The 25,780-nt window shown below is 35.5% G+C and overlaps 1 protein-coding gene across 14 annotated transcripts in view; it reads right to left on the minus strand.

Moving 5' to 3' along the window:
- CAMK2D (calcium/calmodulin dependent protein kinase II delta) overlaps positions 1–25,780 on the minus strand; it is a 326,597-nt gene that overhangs the window by 17,800 nt on the left and 283,017 nt on the right. For all 14 annotated transcript variants that reach the window (XM_045880546.3, XM_045880545.3, XM_045880547.3 and 11 more), the window contains one exon: positions 25,679–25,727. In XM_045880546.3, the coding sequence (XP_045736502.1) occupies positions 25,679–25,727 (49 nt within the window). The remainder of the gene's footprint in view (positions 1–25,678; positions 25,728–25,780) is intronic.

The raw sequence follows: 25,780 nt of genomic DNA on the forward strand, positions 1-25,780 counted from the left end.
TTAATTCACTAATCTATGTTCCTTCCCAGCCCACAGTGCCTAATTCAATATTTTGAAATCATAAACTTAAATGAACCACCTAAGTGCCTTTGAACTTACTCTGGCAAGGTGACTGACTACTTAATTACTGGGACAAGATTGTAATTAATTATTATACCAATTTCACAAAACTGGGTGTCCCATGGTTTTATTATCTTTTTCCATGCTGCCAATAACTCTTAGGAATAGTTATTATCTTAGGCAAATATACAAATTAGAATCATTTTCATGCTCTTGATAGTTTTATAGAAAAAGGTGCTTATCAACTCAGCTGTTTGGCATTTCCTATGCAATTAACAGCTTGCTTCTTAGTGATTTCATTTCTATTTCACTAGCTTGATGTATTAACATTCAGGAGAGTAATTTCCATTATTTTGGCTTTGAAAATCAAGCCCATAGAAAATTTTAGATTTGACTGGTTTAATCTATAATATTTTATTCAAATTAAAACCTGGAAATTACCAAATTTCTATTCAAGAATCGTAAAGCTCACTTATCCAGAAGCCACTTGTTCAATAAGTCAACTACTCACCTCTTTAATCACTCAAAGCCCTCAAAATTAAAAAAAAAAAAAAAATTATCCACACCATCTTTGTACTTTGCTCTATAAAAACTATTTAGTTTCAAACCATGAAATGTTAATTTGGAGAAGAAAAACTATTAATCTTAGCCCTGTTAAGTTGCTATGACCTGACAAGAAATTATTAACAAATATTTAAAAACAGAAAACCCTAGCATTGGGATCATTTAGTGTAAGTGAAAATAGGATTACATTTTTAAAAAGGTTTGTGAGGATATCATTGCATAATGAAGTATGGCAAGGTCATTCCTAAAATGACTAGATTTAAAAAAGAAATAACATATTTACTATTTTTTAAAAAAAATAAGTGATGCGTATTTAGAAAGATTTTCATTAAAAATGGCTTAAGTAAAAGTTTTAGAGTTTAAAAAAACTATATGTGGTTATATAGAAAATTTGCTTATATGAAAGAATTCAGTCTAGTCCATTAAAAGCAACTGAATAACTGTTCTGCTATCCTCAGCTGACTTATAGAAGCTAGAAATAGCACAACATTGTGAAGACCATTGAGTATTTTAGTATTTTTTAAAAGATTTTATTTATTTATTTGAGAGAGAGAGAGACAGGGAGGGAGAACATAGAGGGAGAGTGAGAGGGAAAAGCAGATTCCCCACTGAGCAGAGAGCCTGATGTGGGACTGGATCCCAGGACCCTGAGATCATGACCTGAGCTGAAGGCAGAAGCTTAATGGACTGAGCCATCCAGGTGCTCTGAGTATTTTAGTATTCAGATGTGTCTGAATCAGATAGGTGTGGTAGCACTTCCAGTTAAGAGTTGATGACATGGAAGAAAAAGATTTTAAGAACTGGTTCAAAGATTCAGATCAACTGCTTGAGGATTAAAACTGTAGTCTCCTTAATAATGTGCGTTGACCTTGAGGGCATTATGCTAAGTGAAATAAGTCATAGAGAGAAAGACAAATACTGTATGCTTTCATTTATATATGGAATCTACCAACCAGACAAACAACAAACTCAGAAAAAGAGATCCAATTTCTGGTTACCAGAGGCAGTACTGGGATAGGAGAAGGAGGAATTGAAGGAAGGTGGTCAAAAGGTACAAACTTCCAGTTATAAGGTAAATAAGTCCTAGAGATGTAATGTACAACATGATGACTACAGTTAACACTGTTGGATGGTATGTGTGAAAGTTGTTAAGGAAGTTGATCCCGAGAGTTATCAGAAGAAAAAAACATTTTTTTAACATTTCTTTTACTTTCTTTTCTTTCTTTTTTTGGTATCTATTTTAGATGCTGAATGTTAACTAAACTTACTGTGGTAATCATTTCACAATATATGTAAGTCAAATCATTATGCTGTATACCTTAAACTTATATAGTGCTATATATCAATTATATCTTTAAAAAAACTATAGTCTCCTGGCATTCAAGTTTATACTTGAATGATAAAGAAGTACTAAGTTTTCTCAAGAAGTATCTCTTTCTTCCATTGCAGAACCAAGGTGACAAAGTTATTTTCTCAAAAGAAAATAATCAGACTTGGAAAAGATACAATGAGACAGAATTTTTAAATATTTGCAAAGTTGTTTTTGTTTTGTTTTTTTGACATGAAGGAAATCCAGCTTCCCCCAAGCCCCAGAACTATAATGAGTCCAATTAACCTCTCCAAACAATTTTACATAGTATCAGCTAAAAAAAACATGTGTCTTTCAGGTCAAAAGTAATTGTCAAAGTATTAATGTTCTGTCCTTCAGTATGAATAGCCAGAAGGAAAAAAAAAATACTGAGAATGGTTAAAAGACTATGCAGTGATGAGAGTAGGCTTTTCCCCCCAGTGGTTTCTATTGCTGTTGTTAGGCTTGATATTTTATTTTTAATAACATATTCCATTCCTATATAAAAAGCATATAATTTGAATTTAGCAAAAAAATAGAATTCAACATATTCTTGGGTAAGTTTATTTATAACTACACTTTCCTGACTAATTCAACTGGTAGATTTGTGAGTGCTCCCTATGATCAAGAATGCAAGAAAAGCTTAAGAGCATGTCCTCTATACTACAAAACCATTTTAAATCTTTGTTTTGCAAAAACCAAAAATAAAAAGCAAGCAAGCAAACAAAGCCATACCAAAATTAATTGAAGTGTGATGTCCTTGAATTTGCTTTTAGAGAAAGAACTAGGCTAACTATAGTAAGAGTACACAGTATTATTCTGCCTCCACATTTACTGAGCCCCAGCTGATCTTTTAAAGTCTTTTCTCCTTGTCTCCAGGTTCACACAAGCTTAGTCATATTTCAATACTTCTCACACCAGTGTTGTCTCAGTAAGGGTGAAGTTAAAGCAGTTTTTTTTATCACCTACCACTGTATAGATATTTTACCTCTAAGAATGTCATTTCACTTTTTTTAAGTGTTAAGTACTTGTCCCATTTTGAACCATTCCCTTTGATGAAGCTGCTAAGATAACACAGCAGATCTTACTACCACCCAAAAATATGCAGCAGCATCTCCTGTCGTTGTAATTCTATACTTTCTAGCTAATTCTCATTTTCAACAGCTGCAAAAATAGTAGCTTGTGCTTTCATTACAAAGTCTATCATTATCCAATCCATAGCTTCCAGAATCGATAAATGAGAATTGAAAGGGCAGATGAGGTCCAATGAAGTGGGAAGAGAGAGGCCAATTCACAAAACATATCATAGAATCCAGTTGCACTCATACATTATCCAAGCGTACTAGAGCATCTATAATCAATAGTAAATTAGGGAACTTGTGAAACAAGTTTATAGGACAAATAACATAAATAAGGAGTTTTTTTTTTTAATTTGGAAAATTAGGGAATAATGATAGACTCTCTTGATATCAGTTATATAATACAGTTGTTTATGACACTGTAGGTCCAAAGTCCAGAGTTCAATGTAATATATATGTATCTATATGCTTAACTTTGATAACCTTGTTGCCTTTTGAGATGCCAGACCACTGGATTGAAAAGGCATAGCTGCAGTCAGTCTGGATATAAATTTACAATGGTTTGTCACAACTTGGAAAACTTACTTAGATTTAGAGGAAAATTACTTATATATACCTCCCACTATCAACACACACACTCCCTCTCACAAAATGATGTAAATTCCTATAACTCTTCTGTCGTCCCCATGCATCTGACAGATCGCACTGGTAAGACTCCTAGGACCAAGAGTCATTTCTATGATTAGTTAGTACATTTATCAAAGCTTAATTTGGAAAGGTGAAAATATCCTATCAGACCAGAAGTTCTTAAGTGCATTCTCATAGCAAATGTTTTTTATTCAAGTGATACCTCACACTGGCACTATCTAACTAGTTCAGCTCTAGGATATTCTGTGCTAAATTCAGTTTAGGAAATTAATGTAAAAGTACTTGTTGGACTATCTTGGCCAAATTTTACAAACTCAGTATGTTATTCTTGGTTTAACCAATGTGACCACAGTAATAATTAAATTTATGAGCCATATACTTCAGAACCTATTACTGTCATTCCCACTTATTCTAGGAAGTATTATAAATATAAATTATCATAAATTAACAAATTATTATAAAATGTAACAGAGTGGATGCAGTATTTTTGAGTAGGGAATATTGTTTTGCCTTTATCCACTGAATTCAATTGATGAACATTCATCAAAGACACCATTCAGGTTATCTGATGAGTAATTAACAGTCCACATTTACAAAATTCATGTCTATATTATGTTAACTGAGATTAAGACAATAATAAGAATCTTCCATAGAGATTAATTTTGAGCTAAAAAGGAGATACTGACTTGGGAGTTCAGCAGGGCAGACCATCGGAAACAGCTTTAAAAATCATCTCTTGTACTTCTATGGGCAGATTATATAACACAACGGGGTGAGAAGTGAGGTATAACTTAACACTGATAAGGAAATTCTTCAATAACTCACAACACTGCTCATGTTAGAAAATTTTAGTATAGACTCTAAGGATACCAACTCTGGTACAGAGATTCAGACATTTATCCCAAACAGTTTTCTGCTTGTTTTAGCCTCCATAACAAGTAAACACCACATTTCGTTTTTTAATTAGCTCTTTATTTAAATGGTATTATTAAATCCCATCTTACCCTACTCTTCTTTTTACTTGTATAGGTTATGAATAAAGAGCTTCTATTACCTTTTTTTTATTTTGTTAATCACCATACATCATTAGTTTTTGATGTAGTGTTCCATGATTCATTGTTTGCGTATAACACCCAGTGCTCCATGCAGAATGTGCCCTCTTTAATACCCACCACCAGGCTAACCCATCCCCCTCCCCCTCCCCTCTAGAACCCTCAGTTTGTTTCTCAGAGTCCATACTCTCTCAGCTTCTATTTCTTTTCTTTCTTTTTTTTTTTTTTTTTTTAAAGATTTTATTTATTTATTTGACAGAGAGAGAGATAGCGAGAGCAGGAACACAAGCAGGGGGAGCAGGAGGGGGAGAAGCAGGCTTCTTGCCGAGCAGGGAGCCCGATGCGGGACTCGATCCCAGGACCCTGGGATCATGACCTGAGCCGAAGGCAGACGCTTAACGACTGAGCCACCCAGGCGCCCTCAGCTTCTATTTCTTGAAGAGATTTAAAATACACAATCCCATATGCTCACACTGTTTCTACCCTGGTAAAAATACCTCTAAAAAACCATGGTAGTCTCTTTTAAATAAGCTACCTTTTCTGTCATTACAGACCACTGACCTTTTCAGAGGCACTTCTCTACTCTTCAGGAGTATCTTTATGTTTTTGTTCACCTTAATTTTGTATAATGTGAAACAGTACTTGATTAGAATACTATAAGTCTGAGTAAAGTAGGCTAGGTGCGGAATAAACACACTCTATACTCAAAACAGACACCACCGCCATAAATTATTTCCCCGACTGAAAATATTCCCTAGTTCAGATTATAAACAAATGACATTTTGGAGCAGCCTTGTTTCCCCCACATTTGCAATTTGAAAAAACATAATAGTAATGGGTTTTTTTGTCTCTTACTCAAACTTCCTAAAATCCAAAATTCTCTCCTTAACATTTGTCATCTGTATTTTGCCAGATGGACACATTCTAAATAACCACATGTAGTGATGTTAAAGAAATCAATGATCCTGTAATAAATTACTTAACAAACAAATAGATCTCACTTGATTCGTTAACTTCTATCAAGATAGTTAATGGCCCTTTGAGGAAACACTGAGGTGGATAATTATAATCTCCAAGAGGGATATTTTATGTTATGGTTCTTGAAACATTTTGCTTGAGAAGTGTGTAAGTAATTTTGCATATATATGCTTCTTTTTATTTTTTTAAAAAGATTTTATTTATTTATTTGACAGAGACAGAGACAGCGGTAGAGGGAACACAAGCAGGGGGAGTGGGAGAAGGAGAAGCAGCCTTCCTGCTGAGCTGGGAGCCCGATGCGGGACTCGATCCCAGGACCCTGGGATCATGACCTGAGCCGAAGGCAGACGCTTAATGACTGAGCCACCCAGGCGCCCCTATATGCTTCTTTTTAAATATGTGTTTTACTTTTGTACAAAACAATCAGTCTGCATATTTTTACTCTCAACAAGAATAATTAAAACAGCCAAAAGTGAGCTAATTTTTCAAAACACTTGAAAACATTCAAGGATAAAAGATCAGTTTAGATGAGGGAAGACTGAATCATTACTTAAAATACTTATGTTAAATTAGAAACAAAGTATGTCTCTGAACTCAAAATTTTAATGTAAAAACCTCATAAATAATTTATTAATTTATTCAGGGTCTAGCATATGGTACCAGGGAAGGAAAAAAGAAGTGAATTAAAATAATCTAACTTTAAAATTCATCACAAGGGACGCCTTGGGTGGCTCGGTCAAGTTAAGCGTCTGCCTTTGGCTCGGGTCATGATCCCAGGGTCCTGGGATCGGGTCCCACATCGGGCTCCCTGTTCAGCAGGGAGCCTGTTTCTCCCTCTGCCTGCTGCTCCCCCTTGCTTGTGCTCTGACAAGTAATTAAAAATCTTAAAAAAATAAAATTCATCACAAGTTAAAAGAATACTGTTACTTTAATAAAATAAAAAAAAATATGAACTTCTATTTTAAGGCAAAAAAATGAATTTTTCTGTACTTGGGCAGCTTTTGTTTATGTATGTAAGTTGGCTGGATTCTCTATGTGGATCTTAACATTTAGAGATGTTTACCCATTTATCGGAAATAAATGGCTTAGAAAGTAGAAACATTGATGCTAAAATTAAAAAAAACCCTACAGGTCCCTTTAAATTTATGTCCTGATACACGTTCCATGTTGCTTGCTGCCTCTTCTCTTTTTATGTCTCTGATTAAATGTTACCTTCTCAGACCCTGATGACCCTACTTTAAATTGTGCCGTCAAATCCAGCAGTTCCATTCTCCTTCTCTGCTTATTTTTACCTTGTATCATCTAATATTAGGAAAGAATGCCCAGAAATAATATAATTTGACTAATCATGGGCCAGACATTTAACAAACTTTATCTCTTGTCAACATGACCATGCTTTATTATTGTTATTATTATTGTGTTAAACCATATAACACTGTCACTTTTGAAGGTAAAAAAATGGTTAAGAAGTGAGATACTATTATCCTCAGAGAGGTTTACATGAGCAATTGGATTACATAGCCCATCAAGGGATTCAAACCTAGTATGTTTGACATCAAAGCACATGCTCCATCCAAACAGGGAAGAGGATCCTATGTTGGTTACTTTTTAAATTTGCAATTTTATATTTGTAGCTTCTAAAGTATGGGGGGAGGGGCAGAAGACATGCATAAAAACCCATAAAGATAAAAAGTTGTGATGAGATCATAACTTTTAGAGAATTTTCATCATTTTATTGGCTGGTAGGAAAGAGCATGGTTGGTATCCACCATATTTCTTTCCTCCATCAATTAAGTATTTGTTATGCCTATTATTACCAAACACAGGTCTAGATACTGCAGATACAGCAGTGGACAAAATAAAAATCTCTACCTTGAAGAAGTTTATATTCTAGTAGAGAAAGAGAGAGACATTAAACAAATAAGTAAAATAAGTATTTCACCTAATGTGAAGTACTACATGAAAAGTAAAGCAGGGAAGGAGAATGGAACTGCCGGATTTGAAGGCACAATTTAAAGTAGGGTCATCAAGGTCTGAGAGGGTAACATTTAATCAGAGACATGAGAAGAGGCAGCAAGCAACATGGAATGTGTATCGGGACATAATAGGCAGGGAACAGCAAGTGCAAAGGCCCTAAGGCAGGAATCTGCTTGATATGGTTTCAGGAATAGTGTTCTTGAGGTATATAATACGAGATGAGGCCAGAGGGTAACAGGCGGCATGGCTGGTGGAAGTTCTTGTCATCGAGGGACTTTTAATTCTGAAATGGCTTTGGCACACTATATTGTACACCTGAAACTAATATAACACTGTATGTTAACTATATTGGAATAAAAGTAAAACATAAAAAATAAAAAAATGGCTTTGGCAGTCATTGGAAAATACAGAGTGGAAACATGACACAATCTAATGTATTTTAGAAGTGTTACTCTGACTACTATGTTGTGAACAGACTATAATCAGGTAATGCTAAAGCAAGGAAAGTGGCTAAGGAAGTCATGTCAATGATATGGGCAAAAGATGACAGTATCTTGGACCAGGGTGGTGGAAGTGGAGGTTAGTGAGCAGTTGTCAAGTGGGGGGACAAATGTGTGTATTTTGAAAGGAGAGCCAGCAGGATTTGCTGATAGATTGACAGACCGGATGTAGGGTATAAGCAAAACTGAGGAGACAAAGAAAGCTCTAAGATGACGACCCAGGAGTATTAAAGGAACTAGAATATACCATAGGCATGTCAAATCCAGTTTTCATAGATGCCTTTGAACACAGATACATGAAAAAAGGTTGGAGACATGATATATAGGAATAATGCAATTAGATCAAAACATTGCAGACTTGTACTGATAGTATGATGTAGGTGAGGAGAAATAAAAGAGGAATGTTTCCTGGAGGTGTCAGTAAGCACTGCCATTTTAAAAGTATAATTTAATCTATAACATGAAATAGTTTTCCAAAGAATTTTTATGTTTCTTTTTAAAGAAAACACAATTGAATAGTTTGGGAATATTCAAACCTAAGTATAGGTTTTAAATTTTCCGTTCTAATCTAAAGAGATCAAACCAACCATCCAGAGGTATTTGCATATTGCAAATTGTTTCCTTTGGGTACCGAAGTACCCGCATACATATAATTAGTAGTACAATATGGCTTTAGCAGGGACATTTATTTTACCACAGTAAAACAAATTACAGCAATCCCAATAACTAAATCAGTCCTTTTGTACTAACCATGATGCTTATTTTCGTATAATAGACTAGCAAATTCTGCTAAACAACATTGGCCAAGAGAACAATGTTACATTACATATCAAAAAAAGGAAAGAAAGAAAAAAAAGGAAGGAAGGAAAGAAAGAAAGAGAAAGAAAAGAAAGAAAAAGAAAGAAAGAAAGAAAAAGAAAGAAAGAAAGAAAAGAAAGAAAGAAAGAAAGAAGAAAGAAAGAAAGAAAGAAAGAAAGAGAAAGAAAGAAAGAAAGAAAGAAAGAAAGAAAGAAAGAAAGAAAGAAAGAAAGAAAAAGAAAAAAGATTAATTCACTAAGTTTTAAGTACAAACATTTTATTCATGTATCCTGGAAGAAATTTTCTTTAACATAGAACAAAATTGTAATGCAAAAATAGCCATTCACTGGGGAAATGTACCAGGAGGCATAATTTCATTAAAGAGGATACTATAAGACTCATAACTCCTTGAGGAAAAAGGTAAGCCTTTTTAGCCTCAGCCTAGTCTACCATATCCAGCACAATGGGTGTTCAATAATTCTTTCCAAAAATCAAAATTGGATCAAATATTTTAAGTAGAGGTCTCTTTGTTAGAAATTACATATGTTAGGGGCACCTGGAGGGCTCAGTTGGTCAAGCCCCCAACTCTTGGTTTTGGCTCAGGTCACGATCTCATGGGTCATAAGATCGAGCCCTATCTTGGGCTCTGTACTCAGCAGGGAGTCTGAAGATTCTCTTCCTCTGCGCCTCCCCCAACTCACAGGTACACGCAGCACCCGCACGTACATGCACTCTCTCTCAAATAAATAAATCTTTAAAATAAAAAAAGGAATTACATGTATTATATGCATCTGAAATTTTCTGTATTGCTCATATATGACTCTAGCTGTGTCCTTATGTTTATTTTTTAATGAACTTATTATTCCTTGTTTTAGAATTATCTGAATACCAGCCAGAAACAAAGAAGGTTTATTATCATGCAGAATCATCTGTCTTTTCTAGCCTTGTTCATGGGTCAAGAAATGTGGCTATTGCCTACTTAGTAAACTTACATTAGAGGTGCCCACAGAATATTCATTGACTATTTGAATTGAATAATGAAAATACCACTATTCCAGATGCAAAAAAAAAAAAAATCGGTTTACTTCAACATAATCTCTTCCATTAAGCTCCTTCATTCAGTAATGTCTTCTCTGTTTCTTCTTGTAATATCTTAGTTCTCCACCTAACATGGTTTGAAATTGAATGACCTGTAACCAGGTAAAGCAGTAAAAATGCCCAGGACTGAGATTTATTTGACTACCTTACAACTAACGCTTCCTGAGCAAATCAAAGGGATCTGAGCAGAAGTCCATACCACCACCACCACCAACAACAACAAAAAGGCCATTTCACTGATTCACTGATGTATAAGAAGAATCACTAAATAATACAGACATATAATTTCACATAATTTCTAGATATAGTTATTGGTAGAAAATAATACAAATTCAGCAAAGGAGATAGTATTTTATTAAAGTATTTTATTCTAATAAATAATTTCAGAATTATATAATTCATAGCTAATAAAAACAAATAATTATAATTTCTGCCTAGAAATGAAGTAAAATAATTTTAGATATTTAAAGTAATTTTATATAGTAGATACTTTAAAAATATGAAATACATCCCCATAATAATTCTTATTGGGATGTGTTTAAAGTACTAATTTTACAGTCTATTAGTGACATGATAACATTTTGAATACACAGGTTGGTGGACACTGTTTTTTTCCATTGCAATAATATTCCATAAAACTACAGCAATTTATTCCTGTATTCAACTTTGAATTAAATGTCTTTTAATAATTGTTTTGGATAATTTATATTATTACCATCTATATTATATATTACTTTATAATGTATAATTGTGCACACTTTAAAAATAAGAGACCTCATAACGATCTTAGTAGTATTGCATTAAATTAGGGTAGATAAAAACCTTACAACTCTGTATTATTGATTTCAATATCTAAATTCTGTAACCGGGAAGGCTGAGCCACAAAGTTATACAACCTGCTCTAATAAAGTTAGATAAAAGAACTAAAACAAGAGTGTAAACTCTGGATTCCAATCAGATCCTTGCTAAATTTTTTTTGTGTCATTAAAAACAGTAATGAAGTTACAATCTGAAAAGGTAGACAGAGAAAGTAATAAAATACTTTAAGACTTGCACATAACTTTAAATTTAGGTCCTTATTAAATAAATTGGACTATTTTTATTAGGCAATGGGAAATACAGATACATGGAAAAAAACAAAGTTTTACATGCAATATATATACAACTATATTATAATATAAATTAGATCTTGCTGACTACAAAATTTTTGACTGTATAAATTTTGAGTCTCTTTACCTCTTATATTTTAACTTCTACATAAATATTGAAGAATAGTATATGTTAGATTTTTAAACTCTGAATTATTAAAATGAATTCAAAGTTATAAAACTGGTAGTTTAATTATGATTTGGAAATTTATTAAAGAAGAAATCAAAAAGTACATGGGAAGAAATGAAAATGAAAACAAAATGGTCCAAAACCAGAAGTGGTTCTAAGAGGGACGTTTATAGCAATACAGGACTGCCTCAAGAAGCAAGAAAAATCTCAAATAAACAACCTAACATTACTCCTAAAGAAGCTAGAAAAAGAACAAACAAAACCTGAAACCAGCAGAAGAAAGGAAATAATAAAGATTAGAGCAGAAATAAAAGATATAGAAACTAAAAAAAACAGTGAAACAGATCAATGAAAGCAAGACTTGGTCCTTTGAGAAGATGAACAAATAGCCAGACTCATCAATAGAGAGAGAGAGCTCAAAATAAGCAAAATCACTAATGAAAGAGGAGAAATAACAATCAACACCATAGCAATACAAACAACTGTAAGAGCATATTATGAAAATCTACATGCCAACAAATTAGACGGTCAAGAAGAAATGGATACATGCCTAGAAAAATTTAACCTCCCAAAACTAAAGTGGGAAGAAATAGAAAATCTGAAAAGACCAATTATCAGCAAGGAGATTGAATCAGCAAAGAACTCCCAACAAACAAAAGTCCAGGACCAGATGGCTTCATAGGTGAATTCTACCAAACATTTAAAGAAGAGTTAATACCTATTTTACTCAAACTATTCCAAAAAATAGAAGAAGGAAAATTCCCAAATTCATTCTATGTGGTCTGTATCACCCTTATACCAAAACTAGATAAAGATATCACAAAATAAGTAAGTAAGAAAGAAAGAAAGAATGAACGAACGAACTATTGGCCAATATCTGTGATGAACATAGGTGCAAAAATCCTCAACAGAATACTAGCAAACTGAATTCAACAATACATTAAAATAATCATTCACCACAATCAAGTGAGATTTATTCTTGGGATGCAAGGGTGGTTCAATATTTGCAAATCAATCAATGTGATATGCCACATCAATAAGAGAAAGGATAAAAACCATACCATCATTTCAATAGATGCAGATAAAGCATTTGACAAAGTACAACATCCATTCATGATAAAAACCCTCAACAAAGTAGGTTTAGAAGGAAGATACCTCAACGTAAGAAAGACCATATATGAAAAACCTACAGTGAAGATCATATTCAATGGGGAAAAACAGAGCTTTTCCCCTAAGGTCAGGAACAAGACAAGGATGTCTACTCTTACTACTTTTATTCAACATTGTACTGGAAGTCCTAGCCACAGTAATTAGACCACAAAAAGAAAGAAAAGGCATCCTTTTCTTTGGTAAGAAAGAAGTAAAACTTTCACTATTTGTAGGTGACATGATATTACATACAGAAAACCTTAAAGATTCCACCAAAAAACTACTAGAACAGATAAATGAATTCCATAAAGTTGCAGGATACAAATCAACCTACAGAAATCTGTTGCATTTCTATACACTAATAATGAAGCAGCAGAAAGAAAAATTAAGAAAACAATCCCATTTGTAATTGCATCAAAAATAAGATACCAAAGAATAAACCTAACCAAAGAGGTGAAAAACCTATATTCTGAAAATTATAAAACACTGATGAAAGAAACTGAAGATAACACAGAAATAGAAAAGACATTCCATGCTCAGGGATTGGAAGCACAAATATTGTTAAAATGTCTACAAGACCCAAAGCAATCTACAGTTTTAGTGCAATCCCTATCAAATACCAACAGCATTTTTCACAAAACTATAACAAAAAATCCTAAAATTTACATGGAACTACAAAATACCCCAAGTAGCCAAAGCAATTTTGAAAAAGAAAAACAAAGTTAGAGGCATCCCAATTACAGACTTCAAGTTATATTACAAAGCTGTAGTAATCAAAACAGTTTGGTACTAGCACAAAAATACACATATAGATCAATGGAATAGAATAGCAAACCTGGAAATGAACCTACAATTACATGGTCAATTAATCTTTTACAAAGCAGGAAAGAATATCCAATGAGAAAAAAATAGTCTCTTTAACAAACAGAAAACTGGTCAGCAACATGCAAAAGAATGAAACTCAGTCACTTTCTTAGACCAAACACGAAAATAAACTCAAAATGGATTAAAGACCTAAATGTGAGACCTAAAACCATAAAAATCCTATAAGAGAGAACAGGTAGTAATTTTCTGACATCAGCTGTAGCAACATTTTTTTAGATATGTCTCCTGAGGCAAGGGAAATAAAAGCAACAATAAACTATTAGAACTACATCAAAATAAAACACTTCTGCACAGTGAAGGAAACAATCAACAAAACTAAATGACAACCTACAGAATGGGAGAAAAGATCTGCAAATGACATATCTGGTAGAGGGTTAGTATCCAAAATATATAAAGAACTTATACAATTCAACACCCCAAAAGCAAATAACCCAATTAAAAATGGGCAGAAGACATGAACAGACATTTTTCCATAGAAGACAGACAGCTGATCAACAGACACATGAGAAGATGTTCATCACTTATCATCAGGGAAATGGAAATCAAAACGGCAATGAGATATCACCTCCCACCTATCAGAATGGCTAAAATCAAAAACACAAGAAACAAGTATTGGCAAGGAAGTGGAGAGAAAGGAACCCTCATGCACTGTTGATGGGAATGTAAATTGGTGCAGACCCTGTGGAAAACAATATGGAGGTTCCTCAAAAAGTTAAAAATAGAATTACCCCAAGATCCAGTAACCATAGTACTATTTATTCAAAGAATACAAAAACACTAATTCAAAGGGATACATGCACCCCTATGTTTACTGCAGCATTATTTACAATAGCCAAATTATGGAAGTAGTCCAAGTGTCCATCAATAGATGAATGGATAGAGAAGATGTGGTAAATGTATATACACATACAAACACAGACACACAAAGGAATATTATTCAGCCATAAAAAGAATGAAATCTTGCCATTTACAAAGACATGGATGGAGCTAGAGAATATAATGTTAAGCGAAATAAGTCAGTCAGAGAAAGACAAATACCACATGATTTCACTCAGATGTTAAGATTTAAGAAACAAAACAAATGAGCAAAGGAAAAAAAAGGTGGGGGGAGACAAACCAAGAAACAGACTCTTAACTATAGAGAACAAACTGATGGTTACCTGAGGGGAGGTGGGTGGTTGGGGGAGAGGTGACGTAGGGGATGGGGATTAAGGAGAGCACTTGTTGTGATGAGTACTGGGTGATATATGGAATTGTTGAATCACTATACTGTATACCTGAAACTAATAAAACACTATATGTTAACTATACTGGAATGAAAATAAAATAAAATTTAAAAGTATACCAAAAAAACCCAAAATAAGGTGAAAGTAAAAATAAAATTTAAACAGGAGCTCATCTGTTTTCAAAGAATAATATAAAAAAAAGTACAGCATTTTGCAAATATTTTTATGCTTCAGTTCTGAAAGCCAAATGCTAACTTAATTAACAAGTTGTGCCTTGATATAGGTCCTTGGTGGTCATTTTAAATATAAGTATTGGGAAAGTCTGTTAGAACAAATTACATTTTTTTCTTATGAGAGAGCTAAATCTGGCTAAAATGCAATACATTGATATGTTTTCTATGTCACAAACCTTTGTCAGTAAAAATACTAAACCTGAAGCCTAGTCTCAATATAAATATTATGAAAAGCATGTTTTGTAAATAAAAGATTTTTATCTAATAATAAAAAAGATTAGGAAATTGATGGCAGGAATCTTAGAACATACATGATTTAGAATTTATGAAGTATTTAATAAAATAATGCTCCATTTATAGAGTTTTGCAAACTTGCTTTAAAAAGCCATTTATAGAAACTTTTTTTTTAATTTTATTTTGTTATGTTAGTCACCATACAATACATTATTAGTTTTTGATGTGGTGATCCACGATCCATTGTTTTCGTATAACACCCAGTGCTCCATGCTGTACGTGCCCTCCATAATACCCATCACCAGGCTAACCAATCCCCCCTCCCCCTCCCCTCTAAAACCCTGTTTGTTTCTCAGGTCCATAGTCTCTCATGGTTCATCTCTCCCTCCAATTCCCCCCCCTCATTTTTCCCTTCCTTCTCCTAGTGTCCTCCATGCTATTCCTTATGTTCCACAAATAAGTGAAACCATATGATAATTGACTTTCTCTGCTTGACTTATTTCACTTAGCATAATCTCCTCCAGTCCCATCCATGTTGATGTAAAAGTTGGATATTCATCCTTTCTGATGGCTGAGTAATATTCCATTGTATATATGGACCCATCTTCTTTATCCATTCATCTGTTGAAGGGCATCTCGGCTCTTTCCACAGTTTGGCTATTGCGGACATTGCTGCTATGAACATTGGGGTGCATATGGCTCTTCTTTTCACTCCATCTGTGTCTTTGGGGTAAATACCCAGTAGCGCAATTGCTGGGTCATAGGGTAGCTCTATTTTTTAATTTTTGAGGCACTTCCACACTGTTTTCCAAAGTGGCTGTACCAGCTTACATTCCCACCAACAGTGTAAGAGGGTTCCCCTTTCTCCACAACCTCTCCAACATTTGTTGTTTCTTTCCCTGCCCATTTTTGGCATTCTAACCGGTAGTAAGGTGGTATCTCAGTGTGGTTTTGATTTGGATTTCCCTGATGGCTAATGATGATGAACATTTTTTCATGTGTCTATTAGCCATTTGTATGTCTTCTTCAGAGAAGTGTCTTTTCATATCTTCTGCCCACTTTTTGACTTGTTTTTTGGGTGTTGAGTTTGAGAAGTTCTTTATAGATTTTGGATACCAGCCCTTTATCTGTAGTGTCATTTGCAAATATCTTCTCCCTCTGTGGGTTGCCTCTTTGTTTTGTTGACTGTTTCCTTTGTATATGTGCTGCCAAAGCGAGCACGTGACTGTTTCCTTTGCTGTGCAGAAGCTTTTTATCTTGATGAAGTCCCAAAAGTTCATTTTTGCTTTTGTTTCACCAGCCTTTGGAGATGTATCTTGAAAGAAGTTGCTGTGGGCGATGTCAAAGAGGTTACTGCCTATGTTCTCCTCTAGGATTCTGATGGATTCCTGTCTCACATTGAGGTCTTTCATCCATTTTGAGTTTATCTTTGTGTATGGTGTTAGAGAATGGTCGAGTTTCATTCTTCTGCATGTGGCTGTCCAATTTTCCCAGCACCATTTATTGAAGAGACTGTCTTTTTTCCATTGCATGTTTTTTTCCTGCTTTGTCAAAGATTATTTGACCATAGAGTTGAGGGTCCATATCTGGGTTCTCTATTCTGTTCCATTGGTCTGTATGTCTGTTTTTTTTTTTTTTTTTAAAGATTTTATTTATTTATTTGAGAGAAAGAGAGAGAGACAGAGAAACAGCATGAGAGGGGAGAGGGTCAGAGGGAGAAGCAGGCTCCCCGCTGAGTCGGGAGCCCGATGTGGGACTCCATCCCAGGACTCCGGGATCATGACCTGAGCCGAAGGCAGTTGCTTAACCAACTGAGCCACCCAGGCACCCTATATGTCTGTTTTTGTACCAGTACCATGCTGACTTGGTGATCACAGCTTTGTAATATAGCTTGAAATCGGGCAACGTGATGCCCCAGCTTTTTCTTATTCAACATTTCCTTGGCGATTCGGGGTCTTTTCTGATTCCATACAAATTTTAGGATTGTTTGTTCCAGCACTTTGAAAAATGTCATTGGAATTTTGATCGGGATGGCACTGAAGGTATAGATTGCTCTGGGTAGCATAGATATTTTAACAATGTTTATTCTTCCGATCCATGAACATGGAATATTTTTCCATCTTTTTGTGTCTTCTTCAATTCTTTCATGAGTGTTTTGTAGTTCCTAGAGTATAGATCCTTTACCTCTTTGGTTAGGTTCATTCCGAGGTATCTTATGGTTTTTGGTGCTGTTGTAAATGGAATCGTTTCTCTAATTTCTCTTTCTACAGTTGCATTGTTAGTGTATAAGAAAGCAACTGATTTCTGTGCATTGATTTTGTATCCTGCCACATTACTGAATTGCTGGATGAGTTCTAGTAATTTGAGGGTGGAGTCTTTTGGGTTTTCCACATAAAGTATCCTGTCATCTGCGAAAAGAGAGAGTTTGACTTCTTCTTTGCCAATTTAATACCTTTTAATTCTTTTTGTTGTCTGATTGCTGTTGCTAGGACTTCTAGTACTATGTTGAACAATAGTGGTGAGAGTGGGCACCCTTGACGTGTTCCTGATCTTAAGGGAAAGGCTCTCAGCTTTTCCCCATTGAGGATGATATTCGCTGTGGGTTTTTCATAGATGGATTTTATGAACTTGAGGAATGTTCCCTCTATCCCTATACTCTGGAGAGTTTTAATCAGGACAGGATGCTGCATTTTGTCAAATGCTTTTTCTGCATCAATTGAGAGGACCATATGGTTCTTCTCCCTCCTCTTATTAATGTGTTCTATCACATTGATTGATTTCCGAATGTTGAACCACCCTTGCATCCCGGGGATAAATCCCACTTGGTCGTGGTGGATGATCCCTTTAATGTATTGTCGGATCCTATTAGCTAGGATTTTGTTGAGGATTTTGGAATCCATATTCATCAGGGATATCGGTGTGAAATTCTCCATTTTGATGGGGTCTTTGCCTGGTTTGGGGATGAAGGTAATGCTGGCCTCATAGAATGAGTTTGGAAGTTTTCCTTCTGTTTCTATTTTTGAAACAGCTTCAGTAGAATAGGTATTATTTCTTCTTTGAATGTTTGGTAGAATTCCCCAGGGAATCCATCAGGCCCTGGACTCTTGTTTTTTGGGAGGTTTTTGATCACTGCTTTAATCTCATTGCTGGTTATTGGCCTATTCAGGTTGTCAACTTCTTCCTGTTTCAGTCTTGGCAGCTTATAGGTTTCCAGGAAGGCCTCCATTTCATCCAGATTGCTCAGTTTATTGGCATATAGTTGTTGATAATAATTTCTAATAATTGTTTCTATTCCCTTGATTTAGTCGTGATCTCTCCCCTTTCATTCATAATTTTATTAATTTGGGTCCTTTCTCTTTTCTTTTGGATAAGTCTGGTCAGTGGTTTATCAATCTTATTAATTCTTTCAAAGAACCAACTTCTAGTTTCATTGATCTAGTTTCTAATTCATTGATCTCTGCTTTAATTTTAATTATTTCTCTTCTAATGCATGGCTTAGGCATCATTTGTTGCTTTTTCTCTAGTTCTTTAAGGTGTAGAGTTAGTTGGTGAATTCGGGATTTTTCTATTTTTTTTGAGTGAGGCTTGGATGGCTATGTATTTCCCCGTTAGGACTGCCTTTGCAGTATCCCATAGGTTTTGGACTGATGTGTTTTCGTTCTCATTGGTTTCCATGAACTGTTTAAGTTCTTCTTTGATTCCCTGGTTGACCCAAACATTCTTGAGCAGAGAGGTCTTTAGCTTCCAAGTGTTTGAATTTCTGCCAAATTTTTTCTTGTGATTGAGTTCCAGTTTTAGAGCATTATGGTCTGAGAATATGCAGTGAATAATCTCAATCTTTTGGTATCGGTTGGGACCTGATTTGTGACCCAGTATATGGTCTGTTCTGGAGAAAGTTCCATGTGCGCTCGAGAAGAATGAGTATTCTGTTGCGTTAGGGTGGAATGTTCTGTAATATCTCTGAGGTCCATCTGGTCCAATGTATCATTCAAAGCTCTTGTTTCCTTGTTGATTTTCTGCTTAGATGATCTGTCCATTGCTGAGAGTGGAGTATTGAGGTCTCCTACAATTAACGTATTGTTATCAATATGACTCTTTATTTTGGTTAACAGTTGGCTTATGTAGATGGCTGCTCCCATGTTGGGGGCATAGATATTTACAATTGTTAGATCTTCTTGTTGGATAGGCCCTTTAAGAATGATATAGTGTCCTTCTGTGTCTCTAATTACAGACTTTAGTTTAAAATCTAACTTGTCTGATATAAGAATTGCTACCCCAGCTTTCTTTTGAGGTCCGCTGTCATGGAAGATGGATCTCCATCCCTTCACTTTCAGTCTGGATGTATCTTTAGGTTCAAAATGAGTCTCTTGTATACAGCATATGGATGGGTCCTGTCTTTTTATCCAATCTGCAACCCTGTGCCGTTTTATGGGAGCGTTTAGGCCATTCACATTGAGAGTGATTATTGAAAGATATGAATTAATTGTCATCATGTTGCCTGTGAAGACGTTGTTTTTATAGATTGTCCCTGTAAATTTCTGTTATATATCACTCTTGGGGTCTTTCTCCTTTTATAGAACCCCTCCTTAATATTTCTTGCAGAGCCAGCTTAGTGGTCACATTCTTTCAGCTTCTGCTGGTCATGGAAGCTCTGCATCTCTCCATCCATTCTGAATGAAAGCCTTGCCGGATAAAGTATTCTTGGCTGCATGTTCTTCTCATTTAGTACCCTGAATATGTCTTGCCAGGCCTTTCTGGCTTGCCCGGTCTCTGTGGATAGGTTTGACGTTATTCTGATGTTCCTCCCTCTGTACGTAAGGAATCTCTTCCCTCTAACTGCCCTTAAGATGGCGTCCTTGGTTCTAAGATTTGCAAGTTTTACTATTACATGCCGGGGTGTTGGCCTGTTTTCCTTGACTTTAGGAGGGGTCCTCTCTGCCTCTAGGACTCGAATGTTTGTTTCATTCCCCAGATTAGGGAAGTTCTCAGCTACGATTTGCTCAAATACATCTTCTAGTCCTCTCTCTCTCTCCATTCCCTCCAGATTAATTATTCTGACATTGGAATGCTTCATGGTGTCACTTATTTCTCTGATTCTATTTTCATGGATTCTGAGTTGTTTTTCCCTTTTTATCTATTATATTGTCTTCCAGGTCGCTTATTTCTCTTCTGCCTCAGTTACCTTAGCTGTTATATTATCTAGATTGGATTGGATCTCATTGATAGCATTTTTAAGTTCCGCCAATTCAGCTTTTATTTCTGCCCGTAGAGACTCTATGTTGCCACTAATTGATTTCTCCATTCTAGCCATTGTCTTCACAATTGCTAGCCTGAATTCCATCTCCGACATCTTGGTTATATCTGCATCCATTTGTAAATCTGCAGCATAAGTCATAATCTCTGAGTCTTTTCTGTTTTGGGGGCTCCTCCTCCTAGTCATTCTGTTGATGGGTGTTTGAAGGAATGTATAGAGTCCAAATTATTGACCAGAACCCAAGCAAGATGCACCTGTTTTCTTGGGACCTTAGGGTTGCTGGCCTCTCATTTTCCCAGCCTGTCTTCTGCGGGAGGGGCCTGCCATGCTGTTACTCAGGCAACCCTGTTTGGGCAGAGTTACCCTGTGCCCCTGTGGTGGGGGATGGGCTCAGTGGGAATCAGTTTTTGGGGCTTTTGTTCTCTGGCACCTTTCCCTGGTGGCTTTCTGCATCTTTTCCAAGAGTCAGAGCAGAACAGACCGTTTCCAACCCTCTGCCTCAGAGCAGAGAGACCGCAGTCTGTTCTTCAAAAAAATCAAATTTGGATTAGAAATCTGAAAGAAGTTATTATGCACTGCACTACAGGTCTTTTAAGACACTTTTAACCTAATGGAATGACATAATTATCAAAGGTTTTTAAATAAAATAACCAGAAGTTTCTTAATTTGCAGATTCTCTTGAAGAGAGAAAGGCATGCAGGACAAATGCTGAGTTACAAACCACAGAGGGATCTGAAGAAGATTGGTTTCATGTGATCATCTGCGTCAGGAAATTCTACCCAGCAATGACAGTTTTCATTGGAAACAGAATTTAAGAATAGTTGAATTTGAGTATTTAGTCATCACACTGTCCACTAATGTACAGATTCACAAAGTCATATACAAAAAGCTCATTAACCAAGTGATTCTGTAGATGAGCCAAGACCTTTATATCCAGATGTCATCAAATACCAGGCCCAATTCAAATGATAAGGGTGTCAATCCTTGCTCTTAATTGGGCCTTTTGCAAACATTCTATGCAACTTCATTACCATTATCTATTTGTCAGCAAAAGGAAAAAGAGGATAAACCAGAAAGAAGTCCCCATGCTCATAGCAATACATTTCTGCTTGTTGTACAGAGCTCCACTGGTCTAGACCTGTAAGAAAGATGAGATGCAGCAAGAGATCCAAGCAGCTACTCCATGGTGAGCTGTATGCAATGAGATGCTGGAAGCAGGATGAGTGGCAGAGATAACATAAGGGCACAGAGGAGTCCAACTTCGACAGGTGTTGCACAACTCTGGAACTCTAGGAAAGAGCAGCAGATGGACCAAACCAATGCATACCCATCAGGAAGAAGTAGCTGATTCTGAGCAATGGTGTTGGCAGGTTATGAGGTAGAGAGACACTGTGGCATACAGCAACAGGCCCTGCAAACTGTGGTTACAGCCACAAACCAAAGGACAGTCTTCAAATGTATACAGTGCTGAGAGGACCATTGCTACATATCATTGGCTTTAAGGACACCCATGTTTATAGAGCGCTGCACTGTTAGTGTTGCCACCTACAAGTGTTTGTTTTACTAGAAATGTATTCAAAATGGAATGACTATTTCAATAATTTTAGACCTAAAAATCCGTATTTTGAAAATACCAGTGAATTCTAATAGGAAAACTTTTTTGTTTTTGGGTGCATATAGCTGTTTTTACTGTACAGTGCTTCTTTGGTAATAGCTATGCCCATTTATTTTTAAGCCATTACCATCTTTCCATTACATGGAGTATCCTGCTGAGTTTACAGACATAGAGTTAGAGATAATATTTGGTTTTTAAATACAGGACAAAATTAGGAAATGGCTCAAAAGGTCCACACTAGGAAGTCCATGTTGCCTTGGAAAGAGAAAACAGTGAACTTAAGAAGCTTTTTAAAAAGAAAAATTGTAAAACAATCCCTTAGGATGACTGTGGGCTTGGGAAGGGAAATGTTGTGGTTATAACTAAATGCTGAAGTTTTTTTTAAAAAATGAAAAGTGAAAGGACTTTTTGAAATAAAATGAATTTATGTTGGGTCTCACTTTTTAAAGTCCATTTTCTTGACATTTGTTGAATTAGATGAGAGAAACAGCCTAAATTGTAGCATAAAAACTTCATGTAAAACGTACAGAAGTACATCTTGACTCTTGAGTTGTTGAAAGTTCTTGAATAAGACTAGTCACCAAGAGAAGATGTGGCGCTCAAACAGTAGGCATTCAATAAATATCGGCTGAATGAAAAAACTGAGGTAGCCTACATACAGTTCAAGAATAACACACAGATTGCAGCTTTACGAAAACCGAAGGCCATTCTGAATGAAAACTAACAAGGAGAGCTCAAAGAAAATGGGTCTTCTCCAAATTCTGGCTCTCTAGGTGCTCTAGGTTCCCTGAATGTGAAGGACTACTCATCTACTATGACTAATACTTTCTTCCTCCTTAAGAGCAGTTGGCCCAACTTTTTTCCCCTTGAAAAGGCCAACAAAAGGTATTCTGCTGTTGGTTTTCATTTCTTCCTTTGTCTAGGTCACCATGATGTGTTAATATCCTCCCCCTGCTCATGTTTCTTTATAGTAGAGAGGGTGTAGAACTGTTACTGCGAGGTTGGTCCTTGGGGATCAGACAGAATGTGCACTGCACTGGCATGGAAGGATGTACTATGGTATTCCAGGGATCATATGCCACCATGAAACAATGTAAGTCTAGGTGTTGGTGTTAGGTGGGACAGCCAGCAGGAATGGATGGAGCATGTGACTGCATGCAGGAGCATGCTAGGGGAATATGCCTTTAAGAATATGTTCAGAAGTCTGGTGTTTCACCCTGATAACAAAGTTGTACACAGAAGGGAAAGGATTGGAAAGTGTATGTGGAAGAAAGACAGTAAATTTTGTAGGTAGGATGTGGCTTTGTAGAGAGGGGTGTGGCTTTGGTCAGGTTATATAACTGATGGTCTTTTTGAGTTCCTACAGCTTAGATATAAAGGTAAATTTGGCTTCTAACACAGCTGGTCAATAAACATTCTCTACCAAGCTACCCGGAGCTATAGCAAACTGAGGTAAATAGAAAAGAGCACAGTCATACAAATGCAGAAATCAATTAGGGTCTTTCTGAAGGACTGTGTCCTGATTAATGAAGAGATTCCCATATAAGCATATCACCAACATAATAAATACATTAAAAATATTTATGACAGTTTTATATACCACCTGTCTTGGGAGTCAGAATGATGACCTGGGTGATTTTTTAAAGTGTCTTCTAGTCCGACAGGTTTCTGACATCATTCAATATTAAAAAAGGTCAGCCACCAAAAAGCTGTGTGGGTCTTACAGAGAATGATGCCTAATGTGTTATATCTGTGACTCTGCGGCCATACCCACGCAAAGAAAATTAAGCAGAAACTTCAATAACTTATTCATTGCATTCAAAGAAATAAACCAAAACAGTTTGGGGTCAGTAATCAACTGGACATTTCTTTCCATCTCAATATTATACTTAATTTCTCTAACATTTGGTGTGTGTAGTCTCAGCACGTAACCATAAAGACAAATAACTATCTCGATTTGTGAAATCCCAGAGGCAAAATGAAGCCAATATCATTGTTGTGATTTGGAGAGAACTATGTTCTGAGAGATGCTGATATAATTTTATTTCATCAAAAAATATTATAAGCTATAAGGTAGGACTGACAGGGATTCTGTTTATATGTTGATATTTACATACATTAATAGCGATCATCCTAAACCAAAACTTAGTAAAGAGTCAAATTCAGGTGAGAAAGACCACTTATTAAAACCCTGCTTGTGATCACCAAGGAATATGTTTATTAGGATGAACTGCATATGGGGAGGTGCTGCTATTCTAATACTATTCAGCTGTTTAAAGATTCAGTCTTTCTAGTGGATAATGAATGCACAGGTTTATTTCCCCCGATTCTTGCTCAAGAGAAGAATATAAACATTTTGCTTGGCTGAAAGAGCTAATGAATCCAAAATACTTTCAAAGATGATGCTTTCTGAATCACTGACAAAGCTAAATGACATATCTGCTTATTTGGTTTAAAAAAATCTCTTTAATGCGGCTGGCATCAATGATTCATAAAATTACTTCCGTTCAAATTTTAGCTCAGGGGCAAGAGCGAGATGAATAGACCTACTAAATAAAATCCTTGACACAGCTATCCACCTTTCCACTGTAAGGGAAAAAAAATGACTGACTACCTCTAGCAGAGTTAGGTCAGTGCACTAAAATATAAATAGAGAGCACACTTTAATATAATAGAGGCAGCTGTTCTATTCAACCAAAGAGGGAAAAGTCAGCATCGGTGACTGGTAACTGGCATTTTTATTTCCTAAATTGCTTATCTGTCTCCTTGACCTGAGAGTTTCCAGGTTCTTTATTCTATAACATGAATACAGTTTTCCAAAACTGTGTCTTACTAATGCCATCTACAAAATGAAAGCCCATGTTGATACTATTAGGTATATAATCTTTCCAAATAATGTTTAATTATCTGACGAATAATTTCTCTGAATTTGTTTTATGCTTATTTTCCTTTAATACATCTTTAATACTTTTAAAACATCCTATTGTTACCATTCTTTTTTGGAATGGCTTCTAGACAAGTGGCCAGTAGAAATTGTAGTTACATAGCCGAATTACAAAAATGAGAACATAAAACTGTGAAAGAAACTGAAGCAAAATTAATACTTCTAAAACAGCCAGGAGACCAAAAAGAAGTCAAAGTATGTTTAGTATGTATGTGCAGAGGCAGTGAGATGTCCATAGAAATGCTGGCAATGACTCATTTATATTTCTAAAAGAACCTGGGCAACTCAAGTGAATGGAGGTCAAGAATATATTAGGAAAGGGCACAAAAACCTAGGATAAAAAGGCTGCCAAATGTTGAAACTCACTGAGACCATTAAAGGTTTTAAAAAATAGTCCTTTTCCTACTCTATTCTTGAACATAAGCTGTTTTCTAGACATAGATACACATTTTATATTACCTTATGACTGAACATTTACAATTTGATATTATGTCCCCAGACTGTCATTACTAGTTTAAAATCACAATGTGCTTGAATATCCTACATTTGTCTCTATTTCAAAACAGAGAAAAGAATATAATGTAAAAATTGACAAAATCAATACATATAATCAAAATAATAGTGTACATATAAAAAGAAAATTATTTTTGATTTTTAGAATAGGCCTACTTCCCAAACTTGTTAGTTATTTGAAACAATTATTTTTCTGATTTATATGGAACTCTAATCAGGATTTTCCATTTCTGATTTGATCATACCTTTCACATCTTCATCCTCAATTGTTGTATTTGAACTCTCAGTTGACTCCTGTTGAGAAGAAAACGTGTTAAGTTGCAAACAATGGAAAACTTCACTTTTTT

Source organism: Mirounga angustirostris, unplaced genomic scaffold, assembly GCF_029215605.1.
Source record: "Mirounga angustirostris isolate CCGP_5_RB_7025 unplaced genomic scaffold, mMirAng1.0.hap1 SCAF_2, whole genome shotgun sequence".
Lineage (NCBI taxonomy): Eukaryota > Metazoa > Chordata > Mammalia > Carnivora > Phocidae > Mirounga > Mirounga angustirostris.